Below are 24,405 nucleotides of genomic sequence, written 5' to 3'. Positions count from 1 at the left end.
TGTAAATCTATGTTTGATTACCTTCAGACAGGAAGACAGCCTGTTTAACTTTTGTCTTTTAAATTGTAACATAAACTAGAGACGAAATATACATTTTCCCTACTTAAAAAAAAATTGAAAGTAGTGGTTTTCTCATTTCTAGAAAGTTTGTTCATTAAAGTTATAAACCTTTGGGGAATTTTATTTTATTGAGGCAAACGTGTTTCTATTCAGTATTTTATACTCTTTAAACCAAGTAAATTGGCAAGCCGAAAGATGAGAATTTTTAGGTACCATTAAAATTAGCTATAATATTCACCCACATACCAAAATTCTTTAAATTGCTGCCCTTTTCCTAAGAGGTAAGATTATTTATAGAGAATGAGTTGAAAAATGTGGCTGGCTGGTACATGCTACACAGTCTATCTTTTGTTTTTAGTCTATATATGCATACAATCAATCAGTAACAATTTTCTTAAAAAGCTATGGATCTGCTTTTCCCGCTTGAGGGGCCAAGGGTCGAGGTATCAGCGCTGCCTTACTCACCAGGCTAAGGCTGGAGTTTGCTCTCTGAGGGCCACTGGTAGTCTATGGCTCCCTATTGCCAAGGTTTGCCATATGGAAAAGTATGAACCGACACCCTCTTTTCCACGGTTCAGCTCCCCAAAGGGCTTGAGGCAGAACTGAGAATTAAATTTAAGAACGTACACCGCAAGTAATTGAGAGCTTAATACCTTTTTGTATAGAAAGCACAAATGAAAATGAATGGATATGTACCCAATTCACTTTCACAGAATTAAGCACCAATCTCGGAAATTTGAACTTCATCCAAGTCTTCTCTAATTTTGAGGACAAGAAAGGCCCCCTGCCATTTCTTTAACAAATGACAGTGAAACCCACCACACTGGTTATAAGGGAACAGACCCTATCTTTGACAGAATGTAGACTGCATTGAAATCGATGTCACAAACTATTTGCATCATTTTATATTATAGCAAATATAAAATGCAGGCTATTCCGTGTTGCCACAGTGATTGCGGCTTTGTGACTACTGAGGAACTTACCCATTTTCATATAAATTCCAAGCACAGTCATATCTCCAAAGATGCATGTAATTACCCTGTATGACGCAGCAATTACATGAAGATGACACTCTTGCATGCTTCTGTCTCATATAAACTCAAGCATTTAGCAGGAAGCTAGAGGATATGTGGTTCATGACCTTGAGTAATCACTGCTAATAATCTCTGATAACAAGCTTGACATCAGAATGAAAAACAAGGCTCAGCAGTTACCACTAAACATATCTCAAATTATGCTGTATTATTTTTTAGACCCCTTGAAACCCAAGATGAGGTAACCAAAGATACCTTCTATAGACAAGACTCTTCTAACACCTATAAATCAATTGTAGTATAACTTTTTAATCAAACCTCCAAAAATATGTCAGGTTGTTTTCAGCCTAACAGTCCTGCATAATTCTTCTTAATTTCATGAAATAAAATATAATACTCCAAGACCATCACCAATATCTACCATTGACCATGGTCTCACAAGTGTTATTTTTTTTTAAACTAAGTTATTTGTACATAAAGTTGCGTGTAGACCACACCTCTCCTTGTCATTTATTTTCATTACCGTTGGAATAACACTACACTTAATCACCTTTTCTTATGACAACCACTGGGATGTCTTATGGTTTAAATGCTCCACATTTTTTTTTAAAATCGTGTTTACTTTTTTTGCATCTAGACCCTTATATTAATATAATTGCTATGAGCTAATTAACTAGAGAATCTATGAAATCAGCTTGGCCAGATATAATTATACTCTCTGGTTTATGAAATGTTGGTGATTCATTGTCAAGCTATACACTTTAAATAGTAAGAAACATAGGTACATACTTATATATATGCACATACAACATTTTTAAAGCCACAACAAAATTACTATTTTAAAAACAACTCCCATATACATACACATTAAAATTTAAAAATTCCCACTTAAAATAAAACTCTAGCTATTAATCACAAAGCAAGTCAGGCAAGGAGGGAGCATCTTAGTTTATTTAGTTTTACTTTTACCTACATATGTCACTATTAGTCTTAGAAACATTTGTATCACAACAATGCTGAACTCAAAAATTGACTTAGTCAACATGAAATAAGTCATAATTCTAAGACCTTCTACAGTCTTAGAAGAACCTGTCTAATTAATTCCGATGACAAAAACAGAGCCAAATCTCCGGACCTTTCATAAAGTTAAATCTTGAGTCTCTGTTGCCAATCTAAAATGCTAAACTTGATGCTAAGAAGGTGAAGTTATCAGGGCTTGTCCTGATTGGTTGGTGGTTGTTTGGTTGGTCAGTACAATTTTATCTGGTTTTTAAAAAGAAAACCTCTGAACAGGGCATTTTAATATAAAAGAAACAGAGAGGCTTGCCCAAGATCATACAATAGGATAACACAGAAAGGGACTTTGGCTCCCAAATTCCAAAAGCTGCAAACTAACTATTGTTGCCTTTCAAATGGAAATCTAAGGAATATTCCATTTTAGGTTCAGCCTTTCAGCAAAATAGAGCTTCAGAAGCAAAAATATGCTATATAAGAATATGTAAGGAATCAAGAAAATATTCCATTTCCTTTTTACTAGACAAAGTTGTATTGTCCTTCCAATAGACATTATAATGAAAAATGTATGTCTCAAATTATGCCTATGTTGAAATTTACTTGGGATGACAAACCTCTTTTCTTTCATGATTGTTCATCTAGGCTGCATAAAAACTACTAATGTGCCTAGTATCTAAACAACATGTGCAGGCTCCCCACAAAACAGTGTGTGTGTGTGTGTGTGTGTGTGTGTATATATATATATATATATATATATATATATATATATATGCTCTCCCAAATCATAAAGTAAAAATGCCTTTGAATGAGCAAAGTGCATTTATATTACGCTTTAAAAATGTTCAGCAGTTCTCAAATATTGAATGTAACAGATAAGGCCATTTGAATAATTTAAAACAGATTTTACACTGATGGCATATTGATTTATACTTGATATACAAACTTCTCGTGGTGTTCATTAAACCATCTAAAAATGCCCTAACAAATGGAATCTCTATTATGATCTGTTAGCCATGAAGAGCGTGATGTCTTATTTCCTCGAAAGTTTTCAGTTAATTTCCTCCCATATCATAAAAATGGCACCATAGAAGGCTGAGCAAATAAATAAACAAGCCCCAAATAGCCATACTTGCTAAAGCATTTCATTAGTGGACATCTTTCTCTAAGTAAGTGATGCATTTAAGTGACGCTCCTGTGTTGATAACCTCTAAGCCATGCAGACTTGTTTCCAGCCTGTGTGTTGTCTTGTTTCTACAGAGTGTTATTGTAACCCTTTGGGCTCAGTCCATGATCGTTGTAATGGCTCAGGATTTTGTGAGTGTAAGACGGGAACGACAGGGCCTAAGTGTGATGAGTGTCTGCCGGGAAATTCCTGGCACTACGGCTGTCAACGTAAGTAACTCTGGGAGCTGCCCTCTGCCTGCTGCAGCATGGCTGGTTCTGCTTGTCCAGGCTGGTGCGTACAGCTTCTCAGAGCAGAAAAAGACCCAAACCACTGACAAGCTTTGAAAGCTACTTAAGGCCCCAGCCTATGTGTAGGAGAGAGAGCAATCTATCAGCTGTCCAGCTGGCTTCTTTGAAGCCCATCTTCTTCCCCTCTGAATGCTGGAGCAACTTATATTGAAATATTGTGCTCAGATCCAGGTACCTGGCCAGACCATAAATTAAGTGGCACAATAGGGACCCCGCTTGGAAATTCTCACCACAAAATGAAGGGTGATGTGGATGTGGTTAATATATTTCTTGAACTGAAAGCTACCCCGGAGCTCCAGAGTTCATAAATTAAATGATATCTACATAACTTATTACCACCCGTACTATCACACCCATCACTGAATCTTAACCAAAAACCTAAAGGTAATAAATCTAAGGGATATTTAAATGCCAGGGTAAAATAAATGACAAAAATCAATATTGATTTTAAGCCTCTGAGGTTAGGCACCATGCAGTGAGCCTTAGACAGATGCCATTTGGTTCAGCCTCATTTCTCTGAGGATTATCAGACCTTCTTAAAAGCTTGTCAGGCAGGTGGCATGTCGGTGTATTCAGGGAACAGAAATTTAAAAATCTGAGCAGAAGTGTCCTCCTGTCATTCATAACCTTTTCTGCTTTTTTCATTATGCACTAACTTTCCGGGCTTATCTGTACACATTTAGCTTACTAATATTAAAGAGCCACCAGGCAAATCCTCTAGAGCAGTGCAGTCCAATAGCAAATCGTGCAAGCCACATATGGAATTTTAAATGTTTTGTTATCCACATTTAAAAGTAAAGATAAAAAGAAGAAATTGATTTTAACAGCTTATTTAACCCAAATATCTCAAATAGTGTCGTTCAACATATAATCAACATCAAAACTATTAAAGATATATCTTACATTGTCTTCATACTATATTTGAAATCAAGTATGTGTTTTATACTTACTGAACATCTCAATTAGGACTGACCATATTGCAAGGCTTAATAGCTACATGTGTCTACCATATTGGACAGCACAGCTCTAGACCTTCTTTTGCTTACTCTTCACTCGAAAACAATGTCAGCATGCAGGAACTGTCTAAAGCCAATTCCGAGGCTACACAGAGTATGTCACCCACTACTTGTGGAATTAGAGTTATCTCTAAGCTACTCTTCTACATAATGTAAAGCCAAAGTGAGATTTACTGCCATACTATTGCCATAGGCAGCAAAGAACTGTGGTGATAGGTTGAGAAATCTGGCATTGAGTATGCTACGCCAAGATTAAGATGAGATCCAGGAGCTGGAGGTGAGCGTCTCCAGCCACGCTGGAGAGGAACATTAAAAGACAAATAGGTAGCACACCTCCACATAAGTTCTGCATAAGGCCATAGTTTAAAAGTCCTGCTTGCCGTAGACTCCTAGAAAACACCTTAGGGGTACGGATGACTTGGTGGATCCCAAGGACTATATGAGAGGCCAGAATTCAAAGGCCAGTCATTGATCCTGGAACATCTGGATGTGGCCTCCAGCAGTCAAAAGAAGAGAAGGAGGGACAGAGGAAGCACCTAAACCAGCCCAAGACTCAGGGCATATGTTATAATGAAACTTTATGATTAAGATAGTCTTCTCAAAAAGAAAAGCTCATGTAAACTTCCTGATGCAGCAGACCTAATGAATAGGTATAATCAGGGAAAGATATTAAAGAGGAAAGCTAATCTAGCTTTAGCAGAGATATATCCCAAAAAGATCATAACTTGATTTTTTTGTATTAAATATTGGAGTATTATTTTTAAAAAGTACAATGTCACCAGATTTTCCCTTCTGGAATTGGAAGGCTGGATTACACATGGCCCTACCACATAAGGGCTGTGCAATGTACAAAACCCTCTGTATCTCAGCCCCAGCACCTCACATTCTGGGTATGTCTAGATCAGTGAGATTAAGGAAGTAAATGCTTTATCCTCTTGAGTATTTCTTGAGTATCTACTATGAATTAGGCATTGAGCTAACAGTAGTGGCTACAAGGATGAAATAAGACAGCTGCTGCGGACATACGGGTATGGAGTTCACAATCTGAGGTGAGAGGCTGACAAACAACCCAAAAGTTTTGAAAGAAGGTAATCAGAACTATGAAAGAGCAATGTATGTACTTTTAGTGAAGCCCTGACGGAAGTAAGGCTTCCCAGAGAAGTGATGTTTGGTTCAGTTCTGAAGGATTAGTAGGAGTTCTCCAGGATGGAACTTCTTGAGCAAAGTACATGAGCTAACACACTATGTTCCAGAAATAATCAAGTGATTTTGATATGATGGAAGGATAAGGTGTGTGTGTGTGTGTGTGTCTGTGTGTGTCTGTGTGTGTGCGTGGGGAGGGACGGAAGATGTTCAAAAGGCAACCAGCAACCAGATCACATGGTTTCCTGAACCAAGCTGAGGAGTTTCTTCTCATCAGGAAGGAGACAGACAAGGGATCCATCATACAGTTTTAGACAGAGGAATGAAATGGTCATAGTTTGTTTTAGAAAGATTACTGTGGCTGCTAAAGGAAGGACTGGAACAGGATGAGACTGGATGTGCTATATCAACTTAACATATTTCAGATATACCTTTGAGTATGCATGCAATAGCTTTATCTCACTCTGAAAGCTTTTTTCCTTCCCTCAGATCCACCTATATTGGGCTGATATTCTGTGCAAAAATATAGAAATTCTGCTGTCAGTTGATAAATGGCTATAGCAAAAGGATCCCTAAGTGCCTTCCCCTGGGATCTCTCAGACTACCCCTAAGAGCCAACAACTAATGGGGTACACCTGTCATGGTAGGGTGCCTCCAGCACCAGTGTTATAACAGATATTCATTCTAATTAGTTGTTAATTGCAGGTTGACAAGTATTTTTCATATTACTCCTGTCTGCACACACATGAATGCCCTCAAAAATGCCCTTCAAAAAATGCCCTTAAAGTCAATCTCTCTCTCTTCCCTCTACCCCTCCCCCAACACACACACTTCTATTGAGTTGAACACATCCTTGGGTTAGCCGCATTATCAGTGGCAGTGATTAACCCAACAACAACAACAACAAAAACTCATGCCAAGAAGAAAGCAGTGGTCAATAGAGCTGGCAATGGTGCTGGCAGTGAGCCATGAGCTTCGGTAAGCAGACACTCTTAGGCCTTGGGCGTGAATTGCCTCTCCACTTCTTACTACCTGCAAGACATAGAGGAAAACCTGTGGCCTGAGTCCAATTTTTATCTTTTAATGGGAGGTAATACTAGGACATGACACATCTGGTATTCATGAAGGTTCAAGGAAAATAATGAATGTGAACCCCATGGTACATATTAAGCCCTCAATTGTTACTTATTCCAAGCACATGTTGATGTGTCAAAATGCTAGGCAAAAAAAAACTTGTGTTTAAAAGTTATTGTACAATGATAGTGCAGAACATGCAGCAGGATCAGCCACCGCTGGAATTCCAAATTGTTGACCTAGGAACTTCTAAAAAGCCCTTCCTTGATTATAGGCAAGGCCGATTTAAGAGACTGAAGTGAAGCTGATCCGCAAATCAACAATGTGGCTTCAGCAGCGGAAGTGAAGAGCTCCAGGCTCATAAATGAGCCTTCTGCTTCAGGAGGCCATCAGTTGTATGCTCCATAAGCGTAAGCTGGTCTCTCTGACATAAAAGGTGAAAACCATCAGAATGAATGGGCATTAGACAGCCTGGGGCACACCCAATCCAGGAAACAAAGCAGAAATAAAAAGGTTTCAAGGAGACCAAGCTGAATCAAAATTAGTGTCGAGGTTACTAATAGAATAATCAAACAGCGAGGAGAAGACAGGTTTGTTTGGTTGATTTTTTTTTTCCGTGCCTCTTCAAAATTAGTGAAGAGAGTTGAGCCATATCCCAAAGAATAAAGCTAAATCTTCCCAAAGGGAAGACACGTTCCATGCTTCACATAAAATATGGAGGGTTAATATGTATTGGGAAGTGATGAAAAACTTGTCACCAGCACCAAGGAGATTGGACAAGGGAAGGTTTGGAAATTTTGGTTTGGAAAATGGAATGGAAATAGCCACACATAGAACCAATGAGGCTGAAGAGGAGGTATGTGGTTTTCCTGGAGGATGTAGAAGATTCATTAGAAATCATGCAATGTCTATTAAAGCTAACAATTATCCTCCATTTTTATCTAGTTTATATGAATACTACTGGTGCTTTCAAAAGAACTTATAGTCTGAATATTTGAGTTAAAGTCAAAAAAGTTGGTGACATAGTTCAGTGTTATGATTTTGGAAGATAACAAAGCATATGGGAATTAAGAATTAAGTACACGTAGCAAAGGGAACATGGAGATTCAGTTGTTGGACCATGGCCTATATATCCTAATAATCCTAGAAAATGGGTTCTTGGAAAGGATCAGCACATATATTACTGAGAACAGAAGAACATGTGTTTAGTACAAGGCTCAATGGCCTGATCAAGAAGATCCTTAATTCAGTTTGAGTCGAATATTGTGAAAATACCCTTATAAAACCGTAAAACCAGACAGTGTGGCAAACCACAGAGTTTGAAAGAAGAAAAAAGACAACAGTTATTCTCAGGAGAAGAATAAGGAAAGGTTTGTGGAAAAAACTCTATGGTTTAGATGTTTTCCTTCCCAGAGAATGCACAATAACTATATTCATTTTCTACTGCTGCTCTAGTAAACTGCCACAAACTCAGTGGCTCAAAGCTATAAGAATGTATTTCTTACAGTCCTGTATTTAGGAGTCCAAAGAGGATCTCACTGGGCTAAGATCAAGCTGTTGGCAGAGCTGTGTGCCCTTCTGGAGACTCTAGGAGAAAATCTGTTTCCTTGCCCTTTTTTAGCTTCTAGAAGCTACCTACATTCCTTTGCTTATGGCCCGTGTCCTCTACCTTCAGAGCCAGAAACTTTCCATCTCACTGTGTCTTTCTTCCATCATTATATCTTTCTCTGACCACAGCTGGGATAAGATCTTCATTTTAAGAACTCATTTGATAGGCTTGGGCACACACAGATAATCCAGGATAATCTCTCTACCTCAAGGTCCTTAATGTAATCTCTATAAACTCCCCTTTTATATGTAAAAGAACAGGTTGCAAGGATCAGGATGTAGACATCTTTGGAAAGACTGTTGACACTGCCTACCACAATAATCGTTGAGAATGGCAACTTTTAATGTCAACCATAAATATGCCAGTATCTTGGAGATAGAAAGTAACTCATGCTTGGAATAAAGATATGCAAAAGAAAAACTCACTTGAAAGAAATACATAATAGAACAGAAAAGGGGGCCATGTGTCAAGAAGGTATAAACTTGCATGGTCAATTAGAAGGTAGAAACAGTGAAATACTTTTCAGTCAAGAGCAAAGAACTTTTCAAAAAGATATTGTGAGTGTGTATTGCAGACCACACAACCATTCAGAAGATAAATATATTTTTCAAAGCCAAATTAGAAAATCTCAATACTCTGGAATCTTCCAAAATGGAGGTATTCAAATATCGAGACATTCACTGAGAGATGTGTTCTGCTAATTGCTGACTTGAACTGACAAGAATTTCCTTGCTCAAAAGAGTGGAAAAAGCAGTCAGGAAACTGGTACTACCACTCTGGGGTGGCACAGAGATGCTAATATCACCTAAGAGAAAAAATGTTAATGAAAACCTTTAAGGGACATTGTCCCAAACCTTAAGAAAAATTCAAAATATCCTTAGGGAGAAAAAAGTAAGATCTTAGATACTTTTAAATACACATACAGGGATCCCTGGGTGGCGCAGCGGTTAGGCGCCTGCCTTTGGCCCAGGGTGGGATCCTGGAGAGGCGGGATCGAATCCCACGTCGGGCTCCGGATGCATGGAGCCTGCTTCTCCCTCTGCCTGTGTCTCTGCCTCTCTCTCTCTCTCTCTGTGACTATCATAAAAAAATAAAAATAAAAAAATAAATAAACACACATACACACACACACACACACACACACATTGATTTTTTTTAAGAAATAAAAGCACAAATTGTTCCCAGTAGGCTACACAGAGAAAATAGGAGACTTCTAAAATAAACATAGCTATGCAAGGGCTCCCAATGGGGTTTTGACAAACATTTATTTAGTCCCTACTATGTGCTAGACACTGCTGCAAATTAAGGCTTAAAAATAAAAATTGCAAATATGCAAGATGGCTTGAAGTTGTGTTCACAGTTGTCCAGGTGACAAAGATGTGGCAATCTCAGTCCACTTTCAAGCTCAATTCTAGAGAGCAGTGTGTCATGAGTAGCAAAGAAACTAACACAATTTCAGGTTGAACAAAGACCAAAAGTAGTTACAGTCCTCTGACACGTGCCCTGAGCAGCCCACATCAAGAGTCTAGAGCTTGGAGACCACATTCTAAGGCAGCAGACAGTGATGTAGGAAAGTTCTGTCTTTGATGAAGGGATTTTCATAAAGCCAGCTGAAGCAGGTCAGGAAGCATATGACTTGACACATTACAGGTGTCAACCAGGGTTCGGAGGGCTCTTGTGTACCAAGTGGACATGTTGGCTCAGAGAGAGAATGGAGACCAGTGGGTAAAAGGAAGCTGGGTTTCAGCTCAGCATTTTCCAACAATGATTCCTTCCAGCTGTCTAAGAAAATATAGTAGAGTGCCTTGGATAACGATAAATCCTCAGGCTCTGAAAAACTTCAAAGAGAAGCTGGACAGGCTCCTATGAGTGATGCTTGCTTTTTGGCGAGTTCCTGCTTAAATAAACAGTTGAGTGAAAGACCTCTAGGACCTCTCCAGCTTTTTGGCTCTTTCAGAGCAATCTCATAGGCCAACGGAAGGTGTAGTAAGATATTTAGTTCAAGTTGTATTAAGAACTAATTTGGCCACTTAGCTGTCCTCTGTGCTCACCTCTCTTTTCCAATGGGTAAACTCTCATACCTCCCACCAGCCCTGTTCTCAGTCCTCACTTTTGGTTTCCAAGAGTCAGGCTTCGAACTTCCATAAATCCTTTTTTGGTTCCTATCAAAGCTTTTCTGCTACTATAGGTCAGAAGGCTTTCTTTTTTTTCCTCTTCTTCTTTTTTTTAGTATGAGATTAATGTCTACAGGCCTGACAACTTGTGATTATTAAGATGATGCTTCCAATTGCTTCTCTGAGATGAAGATTATACCTTCCTGGACAAATACCTTGAATCAAACTTGTAGTTTTTCAATTACCTCTGGTTGTAGTCTCCTGCTATTTGCTGTGTTACATTAAAATGTCCAGTTTACATTTCACCAATTGACCTCACATTTTGAATCCATTGACAGGTGGCATGTCACTTAAACAAGGATGTCTGTAATGCTTCAGAGCATTTGCAGTCCCAGACACGATTTTACTTGTTTGGCTCTTATATCTTTATCACTGAACATGAATGGCATCACTGAATCCAAGTTTTTAATTTCCTTGCTAGCAACTTGGACAACAGTCTCATTTCCCTTGCTGAGTACCACATACATAACAGTGATGAAAAATAAATAGTTGGAAGGGCCCTTGATGTTACTGTTGTTCAACTCCTAAGGGTGGGAAGGAAGTGCTCGTTAAACAGAACCAATAGGAGCCTCCCTAAGGTAATTTAAAAAGGAAAATATTAGGAAGACAGAAGATAGAAAGTGGCAATTTGTAGGCATTACAAATGTGTTGGGTAGTCCTCCTGGGGGGAAAGAAGGCTCATTTTGTCAGCTAGAAGAGCAAACCCCAGGGTTACTGCCAGTTGTGAAATTTCTCCTGATTCAGCAGGACGAGGCCGAAGCACTCAGTCATGCTAATAGCCATCACTTTCTAGTTCCAGTCCTTTTCCCTTCCATTCTTAACCTAACTCTAATTTGAGATTGGTAGAAAAAGCCCCCCAACCTCATGTACATCAGGGACCTGATACCTCCTGTGAGCAGGAGAGTCCAGGGCTTAGAGTCACACCATAGAAAGTGCTTTAACTCTTCACACCACTAATGGCTCCATTTGGAGCGACCCTAAGAGGCAAAGGCGGGAGCAGCTTGAGAGGAGTGAGTTGTTCGGAATGCCCTTCACAATTGGGTCATATCCTAAACACATTTAAAACCTGACGTTCTTGAATTGTTGGAGTTTGGTATAAGACACACAGAGATAGTGGGTATACTGTCCACTGGATATAATAGCATTCTAGATCACTTCCTGACAGCCCGAGGTTTGCCTGCTACCCAGCTGCCCTGGGCCCAGTTCAGAGAGGGGTCTCAGTTTTGACCCCGGTGAGAAGCTTTCCATATTTACTTGGTTATCTGCACTGTTTCCCCATTTATTTGAAGACAATTGTGAAAATGACAAGGATGCCCAAACTTTACCATTTCCCACCACAGAACCAGTGAAAAGGGGTGTGAGATGCCAAGATAGGGAGAGATGCAGGTACAACTTTATCTCCTAGTAACTCAGAGTCAAAGCACAGCCTGGTCCTGTCTGTTCATAGGATGATCAAGAGGCTGGGCAGAGATACACTACATGAAGTCCTTTCCTTACTTCAGCAATATGTACCTGGAGTGTCACCCTGAGCCACTCTTTACACACTAGTGAGTGTGGGTGTGGGTGTGAGACAGAGAGAGAATCTCCATCTTCTGAAGCTGCGTACATGAAGATAATGCCTAAGCATGTCAGCCCAATTGGAAAAGGACTGCTCCACTTGAGATTTGTGGGAGAAAAATATTTAAGTGAAGACTCAGTCCCCTGTCTCCATCAGAATGGAATTCTGGGGCAGAGGAACCACAGATAAACCAGGGTGGCAGGTCTCCTGATGACTAGATTCTAGGAGTAAATGCAGTGAAATCGGGGATCCTGATTGTGGCTGGGATCGTTACCAGCTCTCCAAGGAATGTTCACGGAACACCACAGCCTCTTGTGTGCATCTCATATGAAGTCCTAGACAGGGCTTGGGTGTTCTCAGGCTCCTTGTTCTGAAATTCTATGATCCCAAAAGCTCACAAACGGTTTGACCTCCTTGCATATGGACCAAGTGCTGAGGAATAATCATTATTTTAGAATAATAAAAATGGTTATTTATTGTGCACTTTCTGTGGTCAGGAATGTGTATGCATTAGCCCCATGTTCCAAGGGAGGTAGCAACTATTTTCCATATTTTAGAAACAGAAAAAATTGAAATTTAAAGAAGGTAATTCCCCCAACTCGAACGTCTGAAAATGGCAAACCAGTTATTAGGAAATATTTATTTATTGAGTTTGCTGCAGCATTTTATAGGATTTTAACATTTTTAATCTTAAGATGGTGGGTTTGGTGATTTATTCCAGGGATCAGCAAACTTTTTCTATGAAAGGTCAGATAGTAATTATTTCAGGCTTCCTGGGCTATACAGTTTCTGTTGCAGCTATTTCAGCTCTGCTATTGTAGCCCCAAATCAGCCCATGATGACATTGAAATGAATGAACGTGTTTATGTTCCTTTAAGACTTTATTTTTGGGGATGCCTTTTTAAAAAAAAGACTATTTATGGACAATGAAATTTAAATTTCATGTATTTTTTAAGATTTTATTTATTTATTCATGAGAGACAAGAGAGAGAGGCAGAGACACAGGCAGAGAAAGAAGCAGGCTCTTCGCAGGGAGTCCAATGCAGGACTAGATCCCAGGACCCGGGATCACGCCCTGAGCCAAAGGCAGATGCTCAGCTGCTGAGCCACGCAGGCGTCCCAAATTTCACATAATTTTCATATGCCAGAAAATATTATTCTCCATTTGATTCTGTTTCAAGCACTTAAAAATATAAAAACCTTTCTTCATTCTAAGGCCATCGTAAACAGGAGGCAGGCTCCTGTTTATTTATGTCAAAGTCACACAGCAGTTAGAAAGGAAGAAACAGAGGACCTGGTTAATACAGTGGAGAGAACATGAAGCAGAAGACAGAAAAGAACATTAAGGAAACACACACGTGCCACTTTTCATTAAAGTGTGTCTTCTATCCTGATGTAGGTATCACAAGGGGTTGGTCTAGCTGATTCATATTTACCAGGCCCTAATTGACCCTAAGAAAAATGTTAGGTTTTCCAGAAACATGAAGGCTGTGACCATATAATTTCCAGGACAAGATCACAGGCATAGTCACTGCCAGGTGTTTAAAGGCTTACGAGCTGGCCAAGTCAATTTAGCATCAATTTAGTACAATCAGCAACTAATGAAAGAGAAGTCAGGGTGGCCATAATCCAATCAGGGTTGCTCATGTTGGTGTGAGGAATCATTCTGTTGCACTCTGCAAGAACAACCCATCACCTTGAATATCAGCAAAAAGCTCTACTAAGAATTATAGTAATAATATCAGCTACAACACCAAGGGCACAAGAAAAAAAATACTTAAAGAACCTGTCGAGAATTTTTTTTTTTTTACCCTCGGCTTCAATATCAGAGGTAATTATTCTAAATAAAATGCATGTCAGTGCCATGAACCTCTGCCTTTTCTGTCCAATACTCTTTTGAATGTAACTGCATCTATTGAACCCAGGGCGTTCTGGATCATGTGGCTCTATCTGCAGGAATAGAATTATGTCATGACCATCTCTACTTAAGGGCTGTGTGCTCTTCATCTCATCTTTGTCAAATTTTTTGTTTTTAAAAATTATACTCAACCTTCAGTTTTCTATTGCTGCAAGGTGGGAAGGAGAGGTATGCATTAGTACAAAATGATTACCTTTTTTTGTATATGAATGATTTTTTCCTTTTTTAAAATTTGAATTCAATTAACACATAATGTATTACTAGTTTCAGAGATAGAAGTCAGTGATTCATCAGTCTTACATAAGACCCAGTGCTCATTACATCACGTGCCCTCCTTACTGCCCATCACCCAGCTACTCGATTGACTCGGTTGATGTAAATTCCTATAAAGTTCGATTTCACCTAGAAGAGGCACATACACATAGAAATTCAGGCCCACACACGATTCATCTGCTCTGCATCCAACTTCAATCACAGACTCATCCTCCTAGTTAGCAGTCAAGATCATCCAGACATCGCTGGATGCTTTAAAACAGAAACAGTGGCTGAAATGTATTTTTTACAAAATCCCTCCCCATATTCTGCAAGAGTGTAGCATAGGTATTATGCATTGCAGTTCCCTCTTCTGAGCTACAACTCTCTGGGGAAAATGGGCATATGTCTCAGAGACAAAAACTACAAAAATAATGAAATATTGATGTAATTACTTTTAAGAATCACATTTAGACCTCATTTTAATTAGTATTTTGACCCTATGGACTTAGTCTTACTTAGTTAATCTGTATTCTTTAGAATGAAGATCAATAATATGGACAAACTACATTGTTCACATAATTTTGAGTACAAAAAGACAAAGTTTGGGAGTTTGTAGGAGGGCTTGTTACCAGGATAATCTGGCAGTTTATTAGTGATGTAATGTCACAATCACTGCATTTTCAGTTTTAACAAATGCCCATGTGGAAGATATTTGGTTGTATTATGAGGTCTTTACTGAGATATCACATCCCTCTTCTTTCTAATTAAAATAAAAATTAAAGTTGCTGATTTTGCACCAAGGATGCTAAACTACATATAGGCATTTGGATATGAGCTATGAACCATATCTGATCATATCAGGCTTTGAAATTTCTGAAGTCACATTTTTACTAAAGACTGTCTAGAGTCTTGAGATGGAGGAGTTTGTGTTTCACCTGTTGATAGGCCTAACAAAACATGATTAAATCAATCGTGGTCAGTATGTTCCTTCATATACAACAAATGAGGTCAGATCGTAGCATACTCTATGGGAAATCTAGACCTTCAAGTTCATCTTTGGTTACTAAATTCAATTTAACCAAGGTGATGGAAGAGCTTCTTAACAGAGTCTTGGAAAAATCTTTTGAATTCCCCCCCCCGGCAAACTGGGCTGCCTAGAGGTTTGTCTGATTCATGCACTTATTCATGCAATCATTCATTTATTCATTTCCTAATTCATTCACTCATACTGTCATCCTTTTTAAAATATGAAAGCCCAACTGTGTGCCAGGAATTGTGCTAAATTTTAGTACCAAAGACAACTAAAATGTGAACCCTGCCCTCAAAGGGCTAGCATTCAGAAAGGTCTCAAATCAGAGTCCTTCACTCTTGTTGGAATCTGAGAAGACCAATCTCCAGCACTACTTTTCGAGCTCATTTTTCTGTTCACAGAAATCTCTGCTCCAGCCTATAATCTTCGAATCTTATATATGAGTTCGAGTCTTAGGCATATTCTAGTTTAGCACTTATTTTAAGCCATAGGTGAAAACTGTTTAGGGCTCTCCTTATGGCAATTAATAAAGAAGACAATGGCGACAATTAAGAGCTTGCCATGTGCCAGGAACCACGCCAGGCCATTTACAGTGACTTGTCTAATCTGTATAAAACCCCATTAGCAGTTATTCCCACTTTATAGGTAAGTGAACTGAGGCTCAAAGAGGCTAACTAACCTGCACATGGTCATCTAGATTCTTGCAACCTTAAAGTGTGATCCTTTAACTAATTAGCATCAGCATCACTTGGGAATTTGTTAGAGATGAAAATGTCAGGCCCTACCCTGGATTTCCTGATCTGCATTTTAACAAGATTTCCAGGTGAATCATGTGTATATTTGCATTAAAAATTGAGAATTTAGAGGGTGACATGGAAAGTGTAGATTTTAACCTTGAGGTAGGCTAATTCCAAAGCCCAGGTGTTTTGTTTATTTGTTTTTATTACTTAGTGTTCACAGAATGTTGGTGGCTGGGAAACCAAGGGCAAACCTATGCCTTGGTAAAAATTATATAAGGGGCAGGAACTCGTAGAGTATCTCATGTCATCAGTTTTTACCAGCATGTATTCTACAAATCCAAATCCTATTAAAATAAGGAGAATCATGAAAACTTAAGCAAGTAGCCTATTTGTTTTCTTTCATCCATATAATTTAAAAGTGGTTAATATTTGATAGGTTAATAATAAATATTTTAATATAGTATATTGCATTTGGTTATGAATATATCAAAAGGAAATACAAAGTGAGTTCCAAAAGATAAACTTTTATTGGGCACATGAAATAGAACATAAAATTTGATGGCAATTACCATTTAATCTATTCATGTTTGGAAACGTATTGAAAGAGAAACTCATAACTCAGTTAATTGTTATGAATTATTAATTGCTCATTTGAAAAGCGATGAGCAGAACTGCTCTTGTTGAAAAACTTTCCTTCTCAGTGGCTTTAACCTTTGTGTCATTGGTTTTATGAGAACAAAAGGGAAAGAATGACAGCAAGATTCTAATCGTCCAAAACTAGGAACTGACAAGACTGTGAACATCTCAGTGACTATATAAAGGTTAATTGAGATTGAAATGAAATAGTTATCGCTGGCCCCACTCTAGCATACTTAAGTATGATTCTCTGGGGGGAACACATCTGTATTTTATAAAAATCCCCAGGCAATAACAAGACGCAGCCAGGATTGAGGACTACATTCTCAGTAACTGCACGTTGTCAGAGAGATTTCAGCCAGTCATGAATTTGCCTCGATATTCTGAACCCCAAGTGAATGCAAGGTGGGCTCCAATTTGCCACTCCTCGTTAGAGTCTGAGGTAAGAGGGCACTCAACCAAGGCCAGAAACACTGGAAACCATGGGCAACTTTATGAAGACATATTCCCTAGATGGCAAGTGATTTCTAATCCATACAGGCTAAGATCAAGAATATATCTGGATTCAAAGATACCTCATATAAATAGCCCCTTCTTTCTCAAAAAAATCAATGTTATGAGTTTCTTCTGTTGGATTAAAAAAAAAAAAACCTTCAAAACGTTGAAGGCTTTTTTTATTAACTAAATCCAGGGATTTATTGTTTAGTGTCAGCAGCGTAACTGCTTTATAATTGATTTTTCTGAAGAGAACTGAAAACTTAAGCTACTTTAATTTCCTTTATCTTGACACACATGATTAGCATTACTCTGAAGTATATTTTATCAGGTTCCCAATTACCATTTTTAAAAATCAACTTCCTCATGCATACTTGTCTTGATAAAATATTTCTAAGAGAGTAAGAAAGTGTATAAAGATAAAAATATGGCTGCTTTATTCCCATTGATAGCTTTATCCTTTTTCTTCAAAAATTATGTTTATATTCAGTTATGCTTTTTTTAAATGAGTGGGATTATTAAAATACATTATACCTGTTAATTTTTAAAGTCTTAGGATAAAGTAGTAAGAACATTTGGGCAATGGCAGAAATTTAAAGATAATGAAAGAAAATGTAAATTTGCAACCTAGGCTAATATGCCTAGATTCTTGTAGAGGCAATCAAATATTTGGTGTGAGACGGTTACAGTCCTGTACTACTAGTCAGCCTTACTCAGCCTCCATTTGCTCATGTAAAACGACAATAAGAATCAGATCTGCCTCACTATCTGTGAGAATTAAATAACATACTGATATTTAACCCAGTTTCTGTCACACAGTAAGGACACATGGTGAGTTAATAAAACTGTAAGTGATGGTACCTGCCTTCAGAGTTTCATTTAAAACGGTAGAGATTGGATCAACAAATTTAAGAAAGCAATCCAAACAAATGACATGATAAAAATGGAAGTGATCATAGTCCCGGCTGCTTCCTGGAAAAATTTTTAAAAAGACTAAAAAATGAATGGGATTTCATACTCATTGTGTCATCATCTTCTGGATGTTTCAAGTCTTAATTGCCATCTGCAGATGCAAAATTTTAGTTAACATTTTGTCTAAAAGCAGTACCTCTTAGTTCTGCAGTTTCCAAATAGAGAAATAAAGCCCTCACTATAAACTTTTATCCATTAAATTCACCTGACCCTTAGCAGCACTTCTTTGTCAATTTTAGGATCATCTTAAATCCTGGAAATTACCCTGTAATGCTAAAATGCCTGCCTGCTAGCCAGGTCTTGAAGTATGGTGACCTCCTAAACAAACCAAAGCAGACTGGGTTCTGTACCTGGACATAAACCAGTTTCTCAGGAGTGATGATGATTAGACACTTACAATCTGTTGTGCCATCACCAGACCCATCAGATACTTGACGATTTTCAGCTTAGTGACTGTTGACACCCTTAGGGATTTGTATGTCAGAAATGCATTCAGAGCCCCTTGGTGTTTTTGTTTGTTTGTTTGTTTGTTTTATTTTTCATTTTTTGGGTTTTTTTAGAACTCCTCAGGAGACTTTTTTTTTTATTTGCTATTCTTAGCAAATTCCTGCTATGTGCTATTTTTCAGCAAAGTTCAGATTTCTCTTCTTACAGTACAAAGATGCTCAAATTGAGATTCTTACTTTGAAGGGAATAAGGTTGTTTTTTCCTGCAGAAGATTAAAAGAAATAATATGAGTAACAATTTAACCACATGTCATACCGCCCTTGAAGAAGGAAGGCTGAATTTTTAAGGTGAACCAAAGGTACCGAGGAGCAGAAGATGAGTTAATACTTCCTCAGCCCTAGCAGTGTCACTACAAAATGTGAAAATGAGAAGGAAACAAAACCTCCAAAGAGTAAGGAGAGCATGAGGGAAATGTTAGTGTCGCTCGCAGCAGGATCACAGGGGACTCACTGCCAGGGTCAGACAATCTGGGTTTAGTCTGTGCCTTTGAAATGTGTTGTCCCTCTGTACACTATATTGGCATGTTAGTTTATGTTTTAAATGAATGTACTGGAGTAGTTGAGGAAGAATTTATCAGGGCAGGGAGAAAGGGTGTAAGAAGTACCAAGCTCTAAAGAAGCAGGGTAGGAGGAAAGACCCTCGGTTGAGGGATTCATCAGCACATAATCAAACATTTACTGACCTTTTGCTATGAAGCCTGCGTCATAATAGGTGCTATATAAGATGTGAAGCAAGTTTTATACAGCCTGTGCCCTTCAAGAGGCTACTAAATTTGAGTTTGGGGTAAAGCACATAAAATCATGGGGTGAAGCCAAGTTTCCTGTCCAGAGTACTCAGCGCCCTCCTAAAGAGTCTGGTTTTAAAGGAAACTGGAAACTACTCTAGGTCTACTTTAGCTGAGTGGCTCTGTCTTGAATAGTGATTGGAATCCTGGCCCCGCCTCATCCTGTGTTGAGCAAATTATATAACCTCTCTGACCGAAGATTGTGCGTCTCTGAAAAAGAGATGATTTCGTCTCATAGAGTTCTCAGGAAACCAAAGGCAATGCTTGTGAATTACTGAGCCCAGTAATGGGGTGCAGTAAGCTCTACAGCTGATCGCTGTTATTGGTATTGCTCCACTATAAGCAAATTGCGGTAAGTAATTGCAATTGATAAGGAGCTTGGGAGGATTTGCAACCGTCAATGAGCCATTAAATCTGTAAGTGGAGATCCCAATCATAAGTGTGATTTTTAAACAATATTTGACAAGACAATTAATTATGTGTGCTCAGAAGTCATCAGTAGAAAGTGGGAAGTGTCTGGGTGGTGGGCAGGGAACTTTACATGGATTCTCTGATGTTCTGAAATTCCCTGGGGGAGGGAGCTGTGGGAAAGATAAGTAGTTGAAAGTGTGCCCTAACATCACAGGTCTGCTCCCCTGGTCCCGGGGAAGTGACCAAGTTCTATGAAATGCTGAATCTCCCCACCTTGCTCAGAATTCTTGAATAGTCTCCTTAGGCCCTTGAGTGAGGGGATGGAGCTTCCATTCACTGTGGCTCACTTCTCCAGCATGAGTTTAGCCTCTCCAAACATTAGCATCTGTATGGTAGAAGAAAGAGTTCTCTTTTGTGTCCAATTTCAAATTAGAATTTTATTGTTTTGTGGGACAGCACAGTCAACTTCAAATTTGTTAATCTGAAGGTAGAGGTAATCTTGTACTTTTTAAACAAGATGGCAAGGCACTCCCTTTTCTCACTCCAAATTTAACATTAGGGCAGAAAATAATGTTCCTTTAGAGCACGACTCTAAAAATTTCATCAGGAAACTGACAGTCAAAAAGGACACTGAAAACACATTTCTTTTCAAGAGCAGACGGGAGTTCGCGGGGGATTTTTTCTTTCCCTCAGGAGGTGCCTAGTTTCCAGCTACAAGAGTATGCATTACTCACTGAAAAATGTGTTTGAAAACACAAGTAGAGATCATGACTAACACCCTCAGGGGCTCTCCTCAGGCCAACAGAAGTCCAATTCTGCTCCTGCAATGTAGTTAAGCTTTCCTGCTGACTGTGTCCTTCTTTTCAAACTGCAATGACTTACAAATAAATACACCAGTATTATGAAGACCTCATGATTAAGTTGCATTCAAAAATATTTCAGTAATAAACACACCATGTGCTGTAAGCATGCTTGAACACTTTGTGCATATTATTTCAATTCTTTTTCCCTATAGCATACCCATTTTAGAGATGAGAAAACTAAGGCTCAGAGAGTTTAAGTCGTTCAAGCAATTGGTAAGGCAGTGGAGCTATTATGAAATCAAGATAAAGATCTGACCCCTGGTCCCATATGCCATGCAGACTCATTGCTGTGCCTCCAAAATAGACACACTCGTCAGCCCAATCCTCCTTTGGAACTAGGAGGGTAATAGGAGCTTGTTGCAGTGTTCTAGTCTTGGACCATAGCCCAGCCCCAGGGTCAGTTTGCTTTTGGTGAGATGGAAAGAAGCCTCAGTATTCATTAATAGGAGTGTTTATGAACACAAACACCACCACACAACAGAGAAAGAGCCTTCTGGACAGAAACAAGCATCGACTGACAAAGCTTACTGACTCTCTTCCACTATCAGCTTATCATTTGCTAACAGAAGCAGTTGTTTATTTACTGCCCTCTATGTGCAGTGAATTTGTTTCTCAGAATCAGCAGCTGGTCCACGTTCACTTGGGACAAGCAAGCTATGCTCTTAGATTCCCAGCTCTTGAGGCCCCTGTCTAGAAGGACACAGAGAGGCCCTGCTGTGAAGAGGTTGCATCTCGCATAGGGTAGGGTGTTAACAAATGAGATGGGCTCTCATTGTAAGGTTGCAAATCATTTAATTCAAGCCAAAAATCCTGTGTCATTTCCCGCAGAAAAATCACCCAAGCTGGTCATGGAAAGACTCTCTGACCAATTCCTCAAGCCAGTCAGAAATTCAAATAAAGACATCAAACTGTAGCCCACTGTAGACCACCCCATGTCACTTCACAGGTTAATACTTCAAAGAAGGAAACAGCATACATAAACAGCTGTCAGATACTTAGTGCCCGGATCAGATATGACAACAGAAATAATCTTATCCCAACATCATCATCATGACAAGCACTTTGCATCATCCTATTTAATCTTCACAGCATTCCTGTAACAGAATATATCACTTTCTGAGTTTTACAGACTTAGAGAGGTAAAACAAACTGTCTAGGTCACAAAATTAAAAGAGAAAAGGAGGAGGCCAAACCCAGTTCTCTTCCTTTCCAGGCCACCAACATGTATTCACTGTCAGGTGCCGCACACAGAGCACTGAGCTACAGCAGCTCAGGGGTGAGCCTCGCAGGGAAGGCGAGGGGAGAAATGAGATATAATGAGGAAGACTGTTGAACATCAAACACTTGCAAGATGATTTTTAGAAGCAATAAAAAGTCATTATTCACAGTGTTGTCCATTAACCTAGGTTGGTGCTCCTCGGGATCAAATGAAACAGAGTGTTGGATGCTGGAGACAGCAAGGTGCCCATCGTCTCTAAAGCAGCAGGCTTATTCTTCACCAGCTGTGTTAGCACTTGTGAAAAGTAATAAATGCCTGATTCACTTTACAGGTCCAATATTCTCAGATGGGCAGGGCCAGTAACTGCTGTTGCATTGCAGCCGCTCCAGTGAAATAAGGTGACAGTATTAGGTAGCATGGCAGGAAGGATGTGCAGACAAGCCTTGATTGTGGTAGCAACTGTTTCATGATGTCATGTCAGGACTACATGGTCAGGCTCTTTCTGTTGCCCTGGAGACAAGGAATGGCAAGAATTCTCTTCATCATCAAATCATTAGCCCCTGGTGGCAGACACTGTCTCAGCTCTCGTGTCCTGTGCCTGTCATCTCTTTGGAAGGATGTATGAGAAAAATGCAGATGGCTTGATATAGTGGCTGCAAATGCTCTAAACAGGATTTTTAAAAACTTGAGTAGGTGTCATGGAATCCCCTCCGATCAGGTTTGGAAAGATGCACCCATTTTTAGAAGAGATGAGAATGTTACCCAGACCTGAACACAGTGACCCATCATGATGGGAGGCAGGTCATTTCACTTCAAAAACTGAAAACCATCTCATGAAAAGGGAGGTGAGCAAAGAAGGACAAAGAAAATTAAGTAGTATAGTGGAAGGCATCCTAAAATCACTTGAGGCCAGAAGTGGAGTGATCTGCTAAGTCATAGGCTCACTCAGCTGCCTGGGTTTAACAAAATGAAAACCCCTTGGACACCAAACAGATATCCATATGTCTGTTTTCAAACTTTAGGCGAAGGGGTGGGATTTTTTTTTTTAAGATTTTATTTATTTATTCATGAGAGAGAGGCAGAGACATAGGGAAGTTGGAGGAGAAGCAGGCTCCCTGCAGGAAACCTGATTCGGGACTCCATCCCAGGACCCCTGGATCATGCCCTGAGCCAAAGGCAGACGCTCAACCAATTAGCCGCCCAGGTGTCCCAAGGAAGAGTGGGATTTAGACACAGTGGACACAAGCAAGTCCTGTCTCACTCAGACTGGCTTTGGAATCTGTCCTAAGTCCATGCCTCCTCCCAAAGGCCCTGGTATCATAAAATCTCTCTTGAGCAAATGAATCAACTAAGCTTTTCTAAGAGCTCCCACCAGAAACAAGTAGACCCACCCAGGAGCCTAGCCTGTTTGCTTACTGGGACTCCTAGCTGGATTTTATTTTATTTTTTTAAAGATTGATTGATTGATTGATTGATTGATTGATTTATGAGAGACACACACAGGGAGGGAGAGAGAGAGAGAGGCAGAGACACAGGCAGAGGGAGAAGCAGGCTCCATGCAGGGAGCCCCACGCAGGACTCGATCCCGGGACTCCAAGATCACGTCCTGGGCTGAAGGCGGCGCTAAACCGCTGAGCCACTGGGGCTGCCCTCCTGGCTGGATTTTAGACTAGCCTTCGATGTATCTACAGATACCACACTGCACTTCATTGTCTCCTTGTGCCCAAAATAGATTACCAACCAAGAAATCCTATAGCCCAGGATTAGAAGTTCCATTTGGTTTCATATTGGTCTGCAAACACCTTTGTCTGGCTACACACTCAGCATGGAGTCTGCCTGAGGTTCTCTTCCTCTTCCTCTGCTCCTCCCCTCGCTCTCATGCACACTCGCACTCTCTCTCTCTCAAAAAGAAAGAAGAAATAAACAAACAAAGAAGGTAAAGGAAGAAGAGCATTCTTGGAGGAAACTAAAGTCCAGTAGGCAGCATCCAGATTGAAAGGAAACACCATACATCTGTCACTCAGCTTATTTTCCAGTATGCATTTTTGGTTCTTTTAGTACCAAATCCTCTATCCAACACTTTAACTATGAAGAACAGCACATATTTGGAAAAGTCTGGTAGCAATGCATTTGAATTCCATTTGCACGTTTCTCATTTCTCCATGTGCATGGCACTCTGCTCAGTGCTGTAGAAACACACAGACACGAGCACCCATTCAACATGGTTACTTTTAATGTGTTATGCTCAATTAGCAGAGAATTTGGGAATATTGTTGAATATTGTGCTTAGTTAATGACATACATGTGTCTATCAGATATTCATGTAACATTCTAAGAGGCAAATAGATTACTTTGTTTGGGGGTTTATCTAACAATAATTTATCTTTTATTGAGTTTTTTGTAACAAGAAAATTGCAACA

The 24,405-nt window shown here is 39.4% G+C and overlaps 1 protein-coding gene and 1 long non-coding RNA gene across 2 annotated transcripts in view; one reads left to right on the top strand and one right to left on the bottom strand.

Annotated features, from left to right (window-relative positions):
- Positions 1–24,405, top strand: part of NTNG1 (netrin G1) — a 317,109-nt gene that overhangs the window by 270,258 nt on the left and 22,446 nt on the right. Inside the window, exon 9 of the mRNA XM_038538947.1 lies at positions 3,366–3,500. Within this exon, the coding sequence (XP_038394875.1) occupies positions 3,366–3,500 (135 nt within the window). The remainder of the gene's footprint in view (positions 1–3,365; positions 3,501–24,405) is intronic.
- LOC102151934 lies at positions 18,733–22,483 on the bottom strand. The gene is made up of 3 exons (XR_005361064.1): positions 22,169–22,483; positions 20,177–20,288; positions 18,733–18,910 (listed from the first exon to the last, which is right to left on the bottom strand). It is a non-coding gene; the product is annotated as an uncharacterized LOC102151934 (long non-coding RNA).

The sequence above is a fragment of the Canis lupus genome, chromosome 6 (genome assembly GCF_011100685.1).
Source record: "Canis lupus familiaris isolate Mischka breed German Shepherd chromosome 6, alternate assembly UU_Cfam_GSD_1.0, whole genome shotgun sequence".
In the NCBI taxonomy this organism is placed as follows: Eukaryota; Metazoa; Chordata; class Mammalia; order Carnivora; family Canidae; genus Canis; species Canis lupus.
Note: the sequence above shows the minus strand (reverse complement) of the source record. Positions and strands in the feature narration are given on the sequence as shown.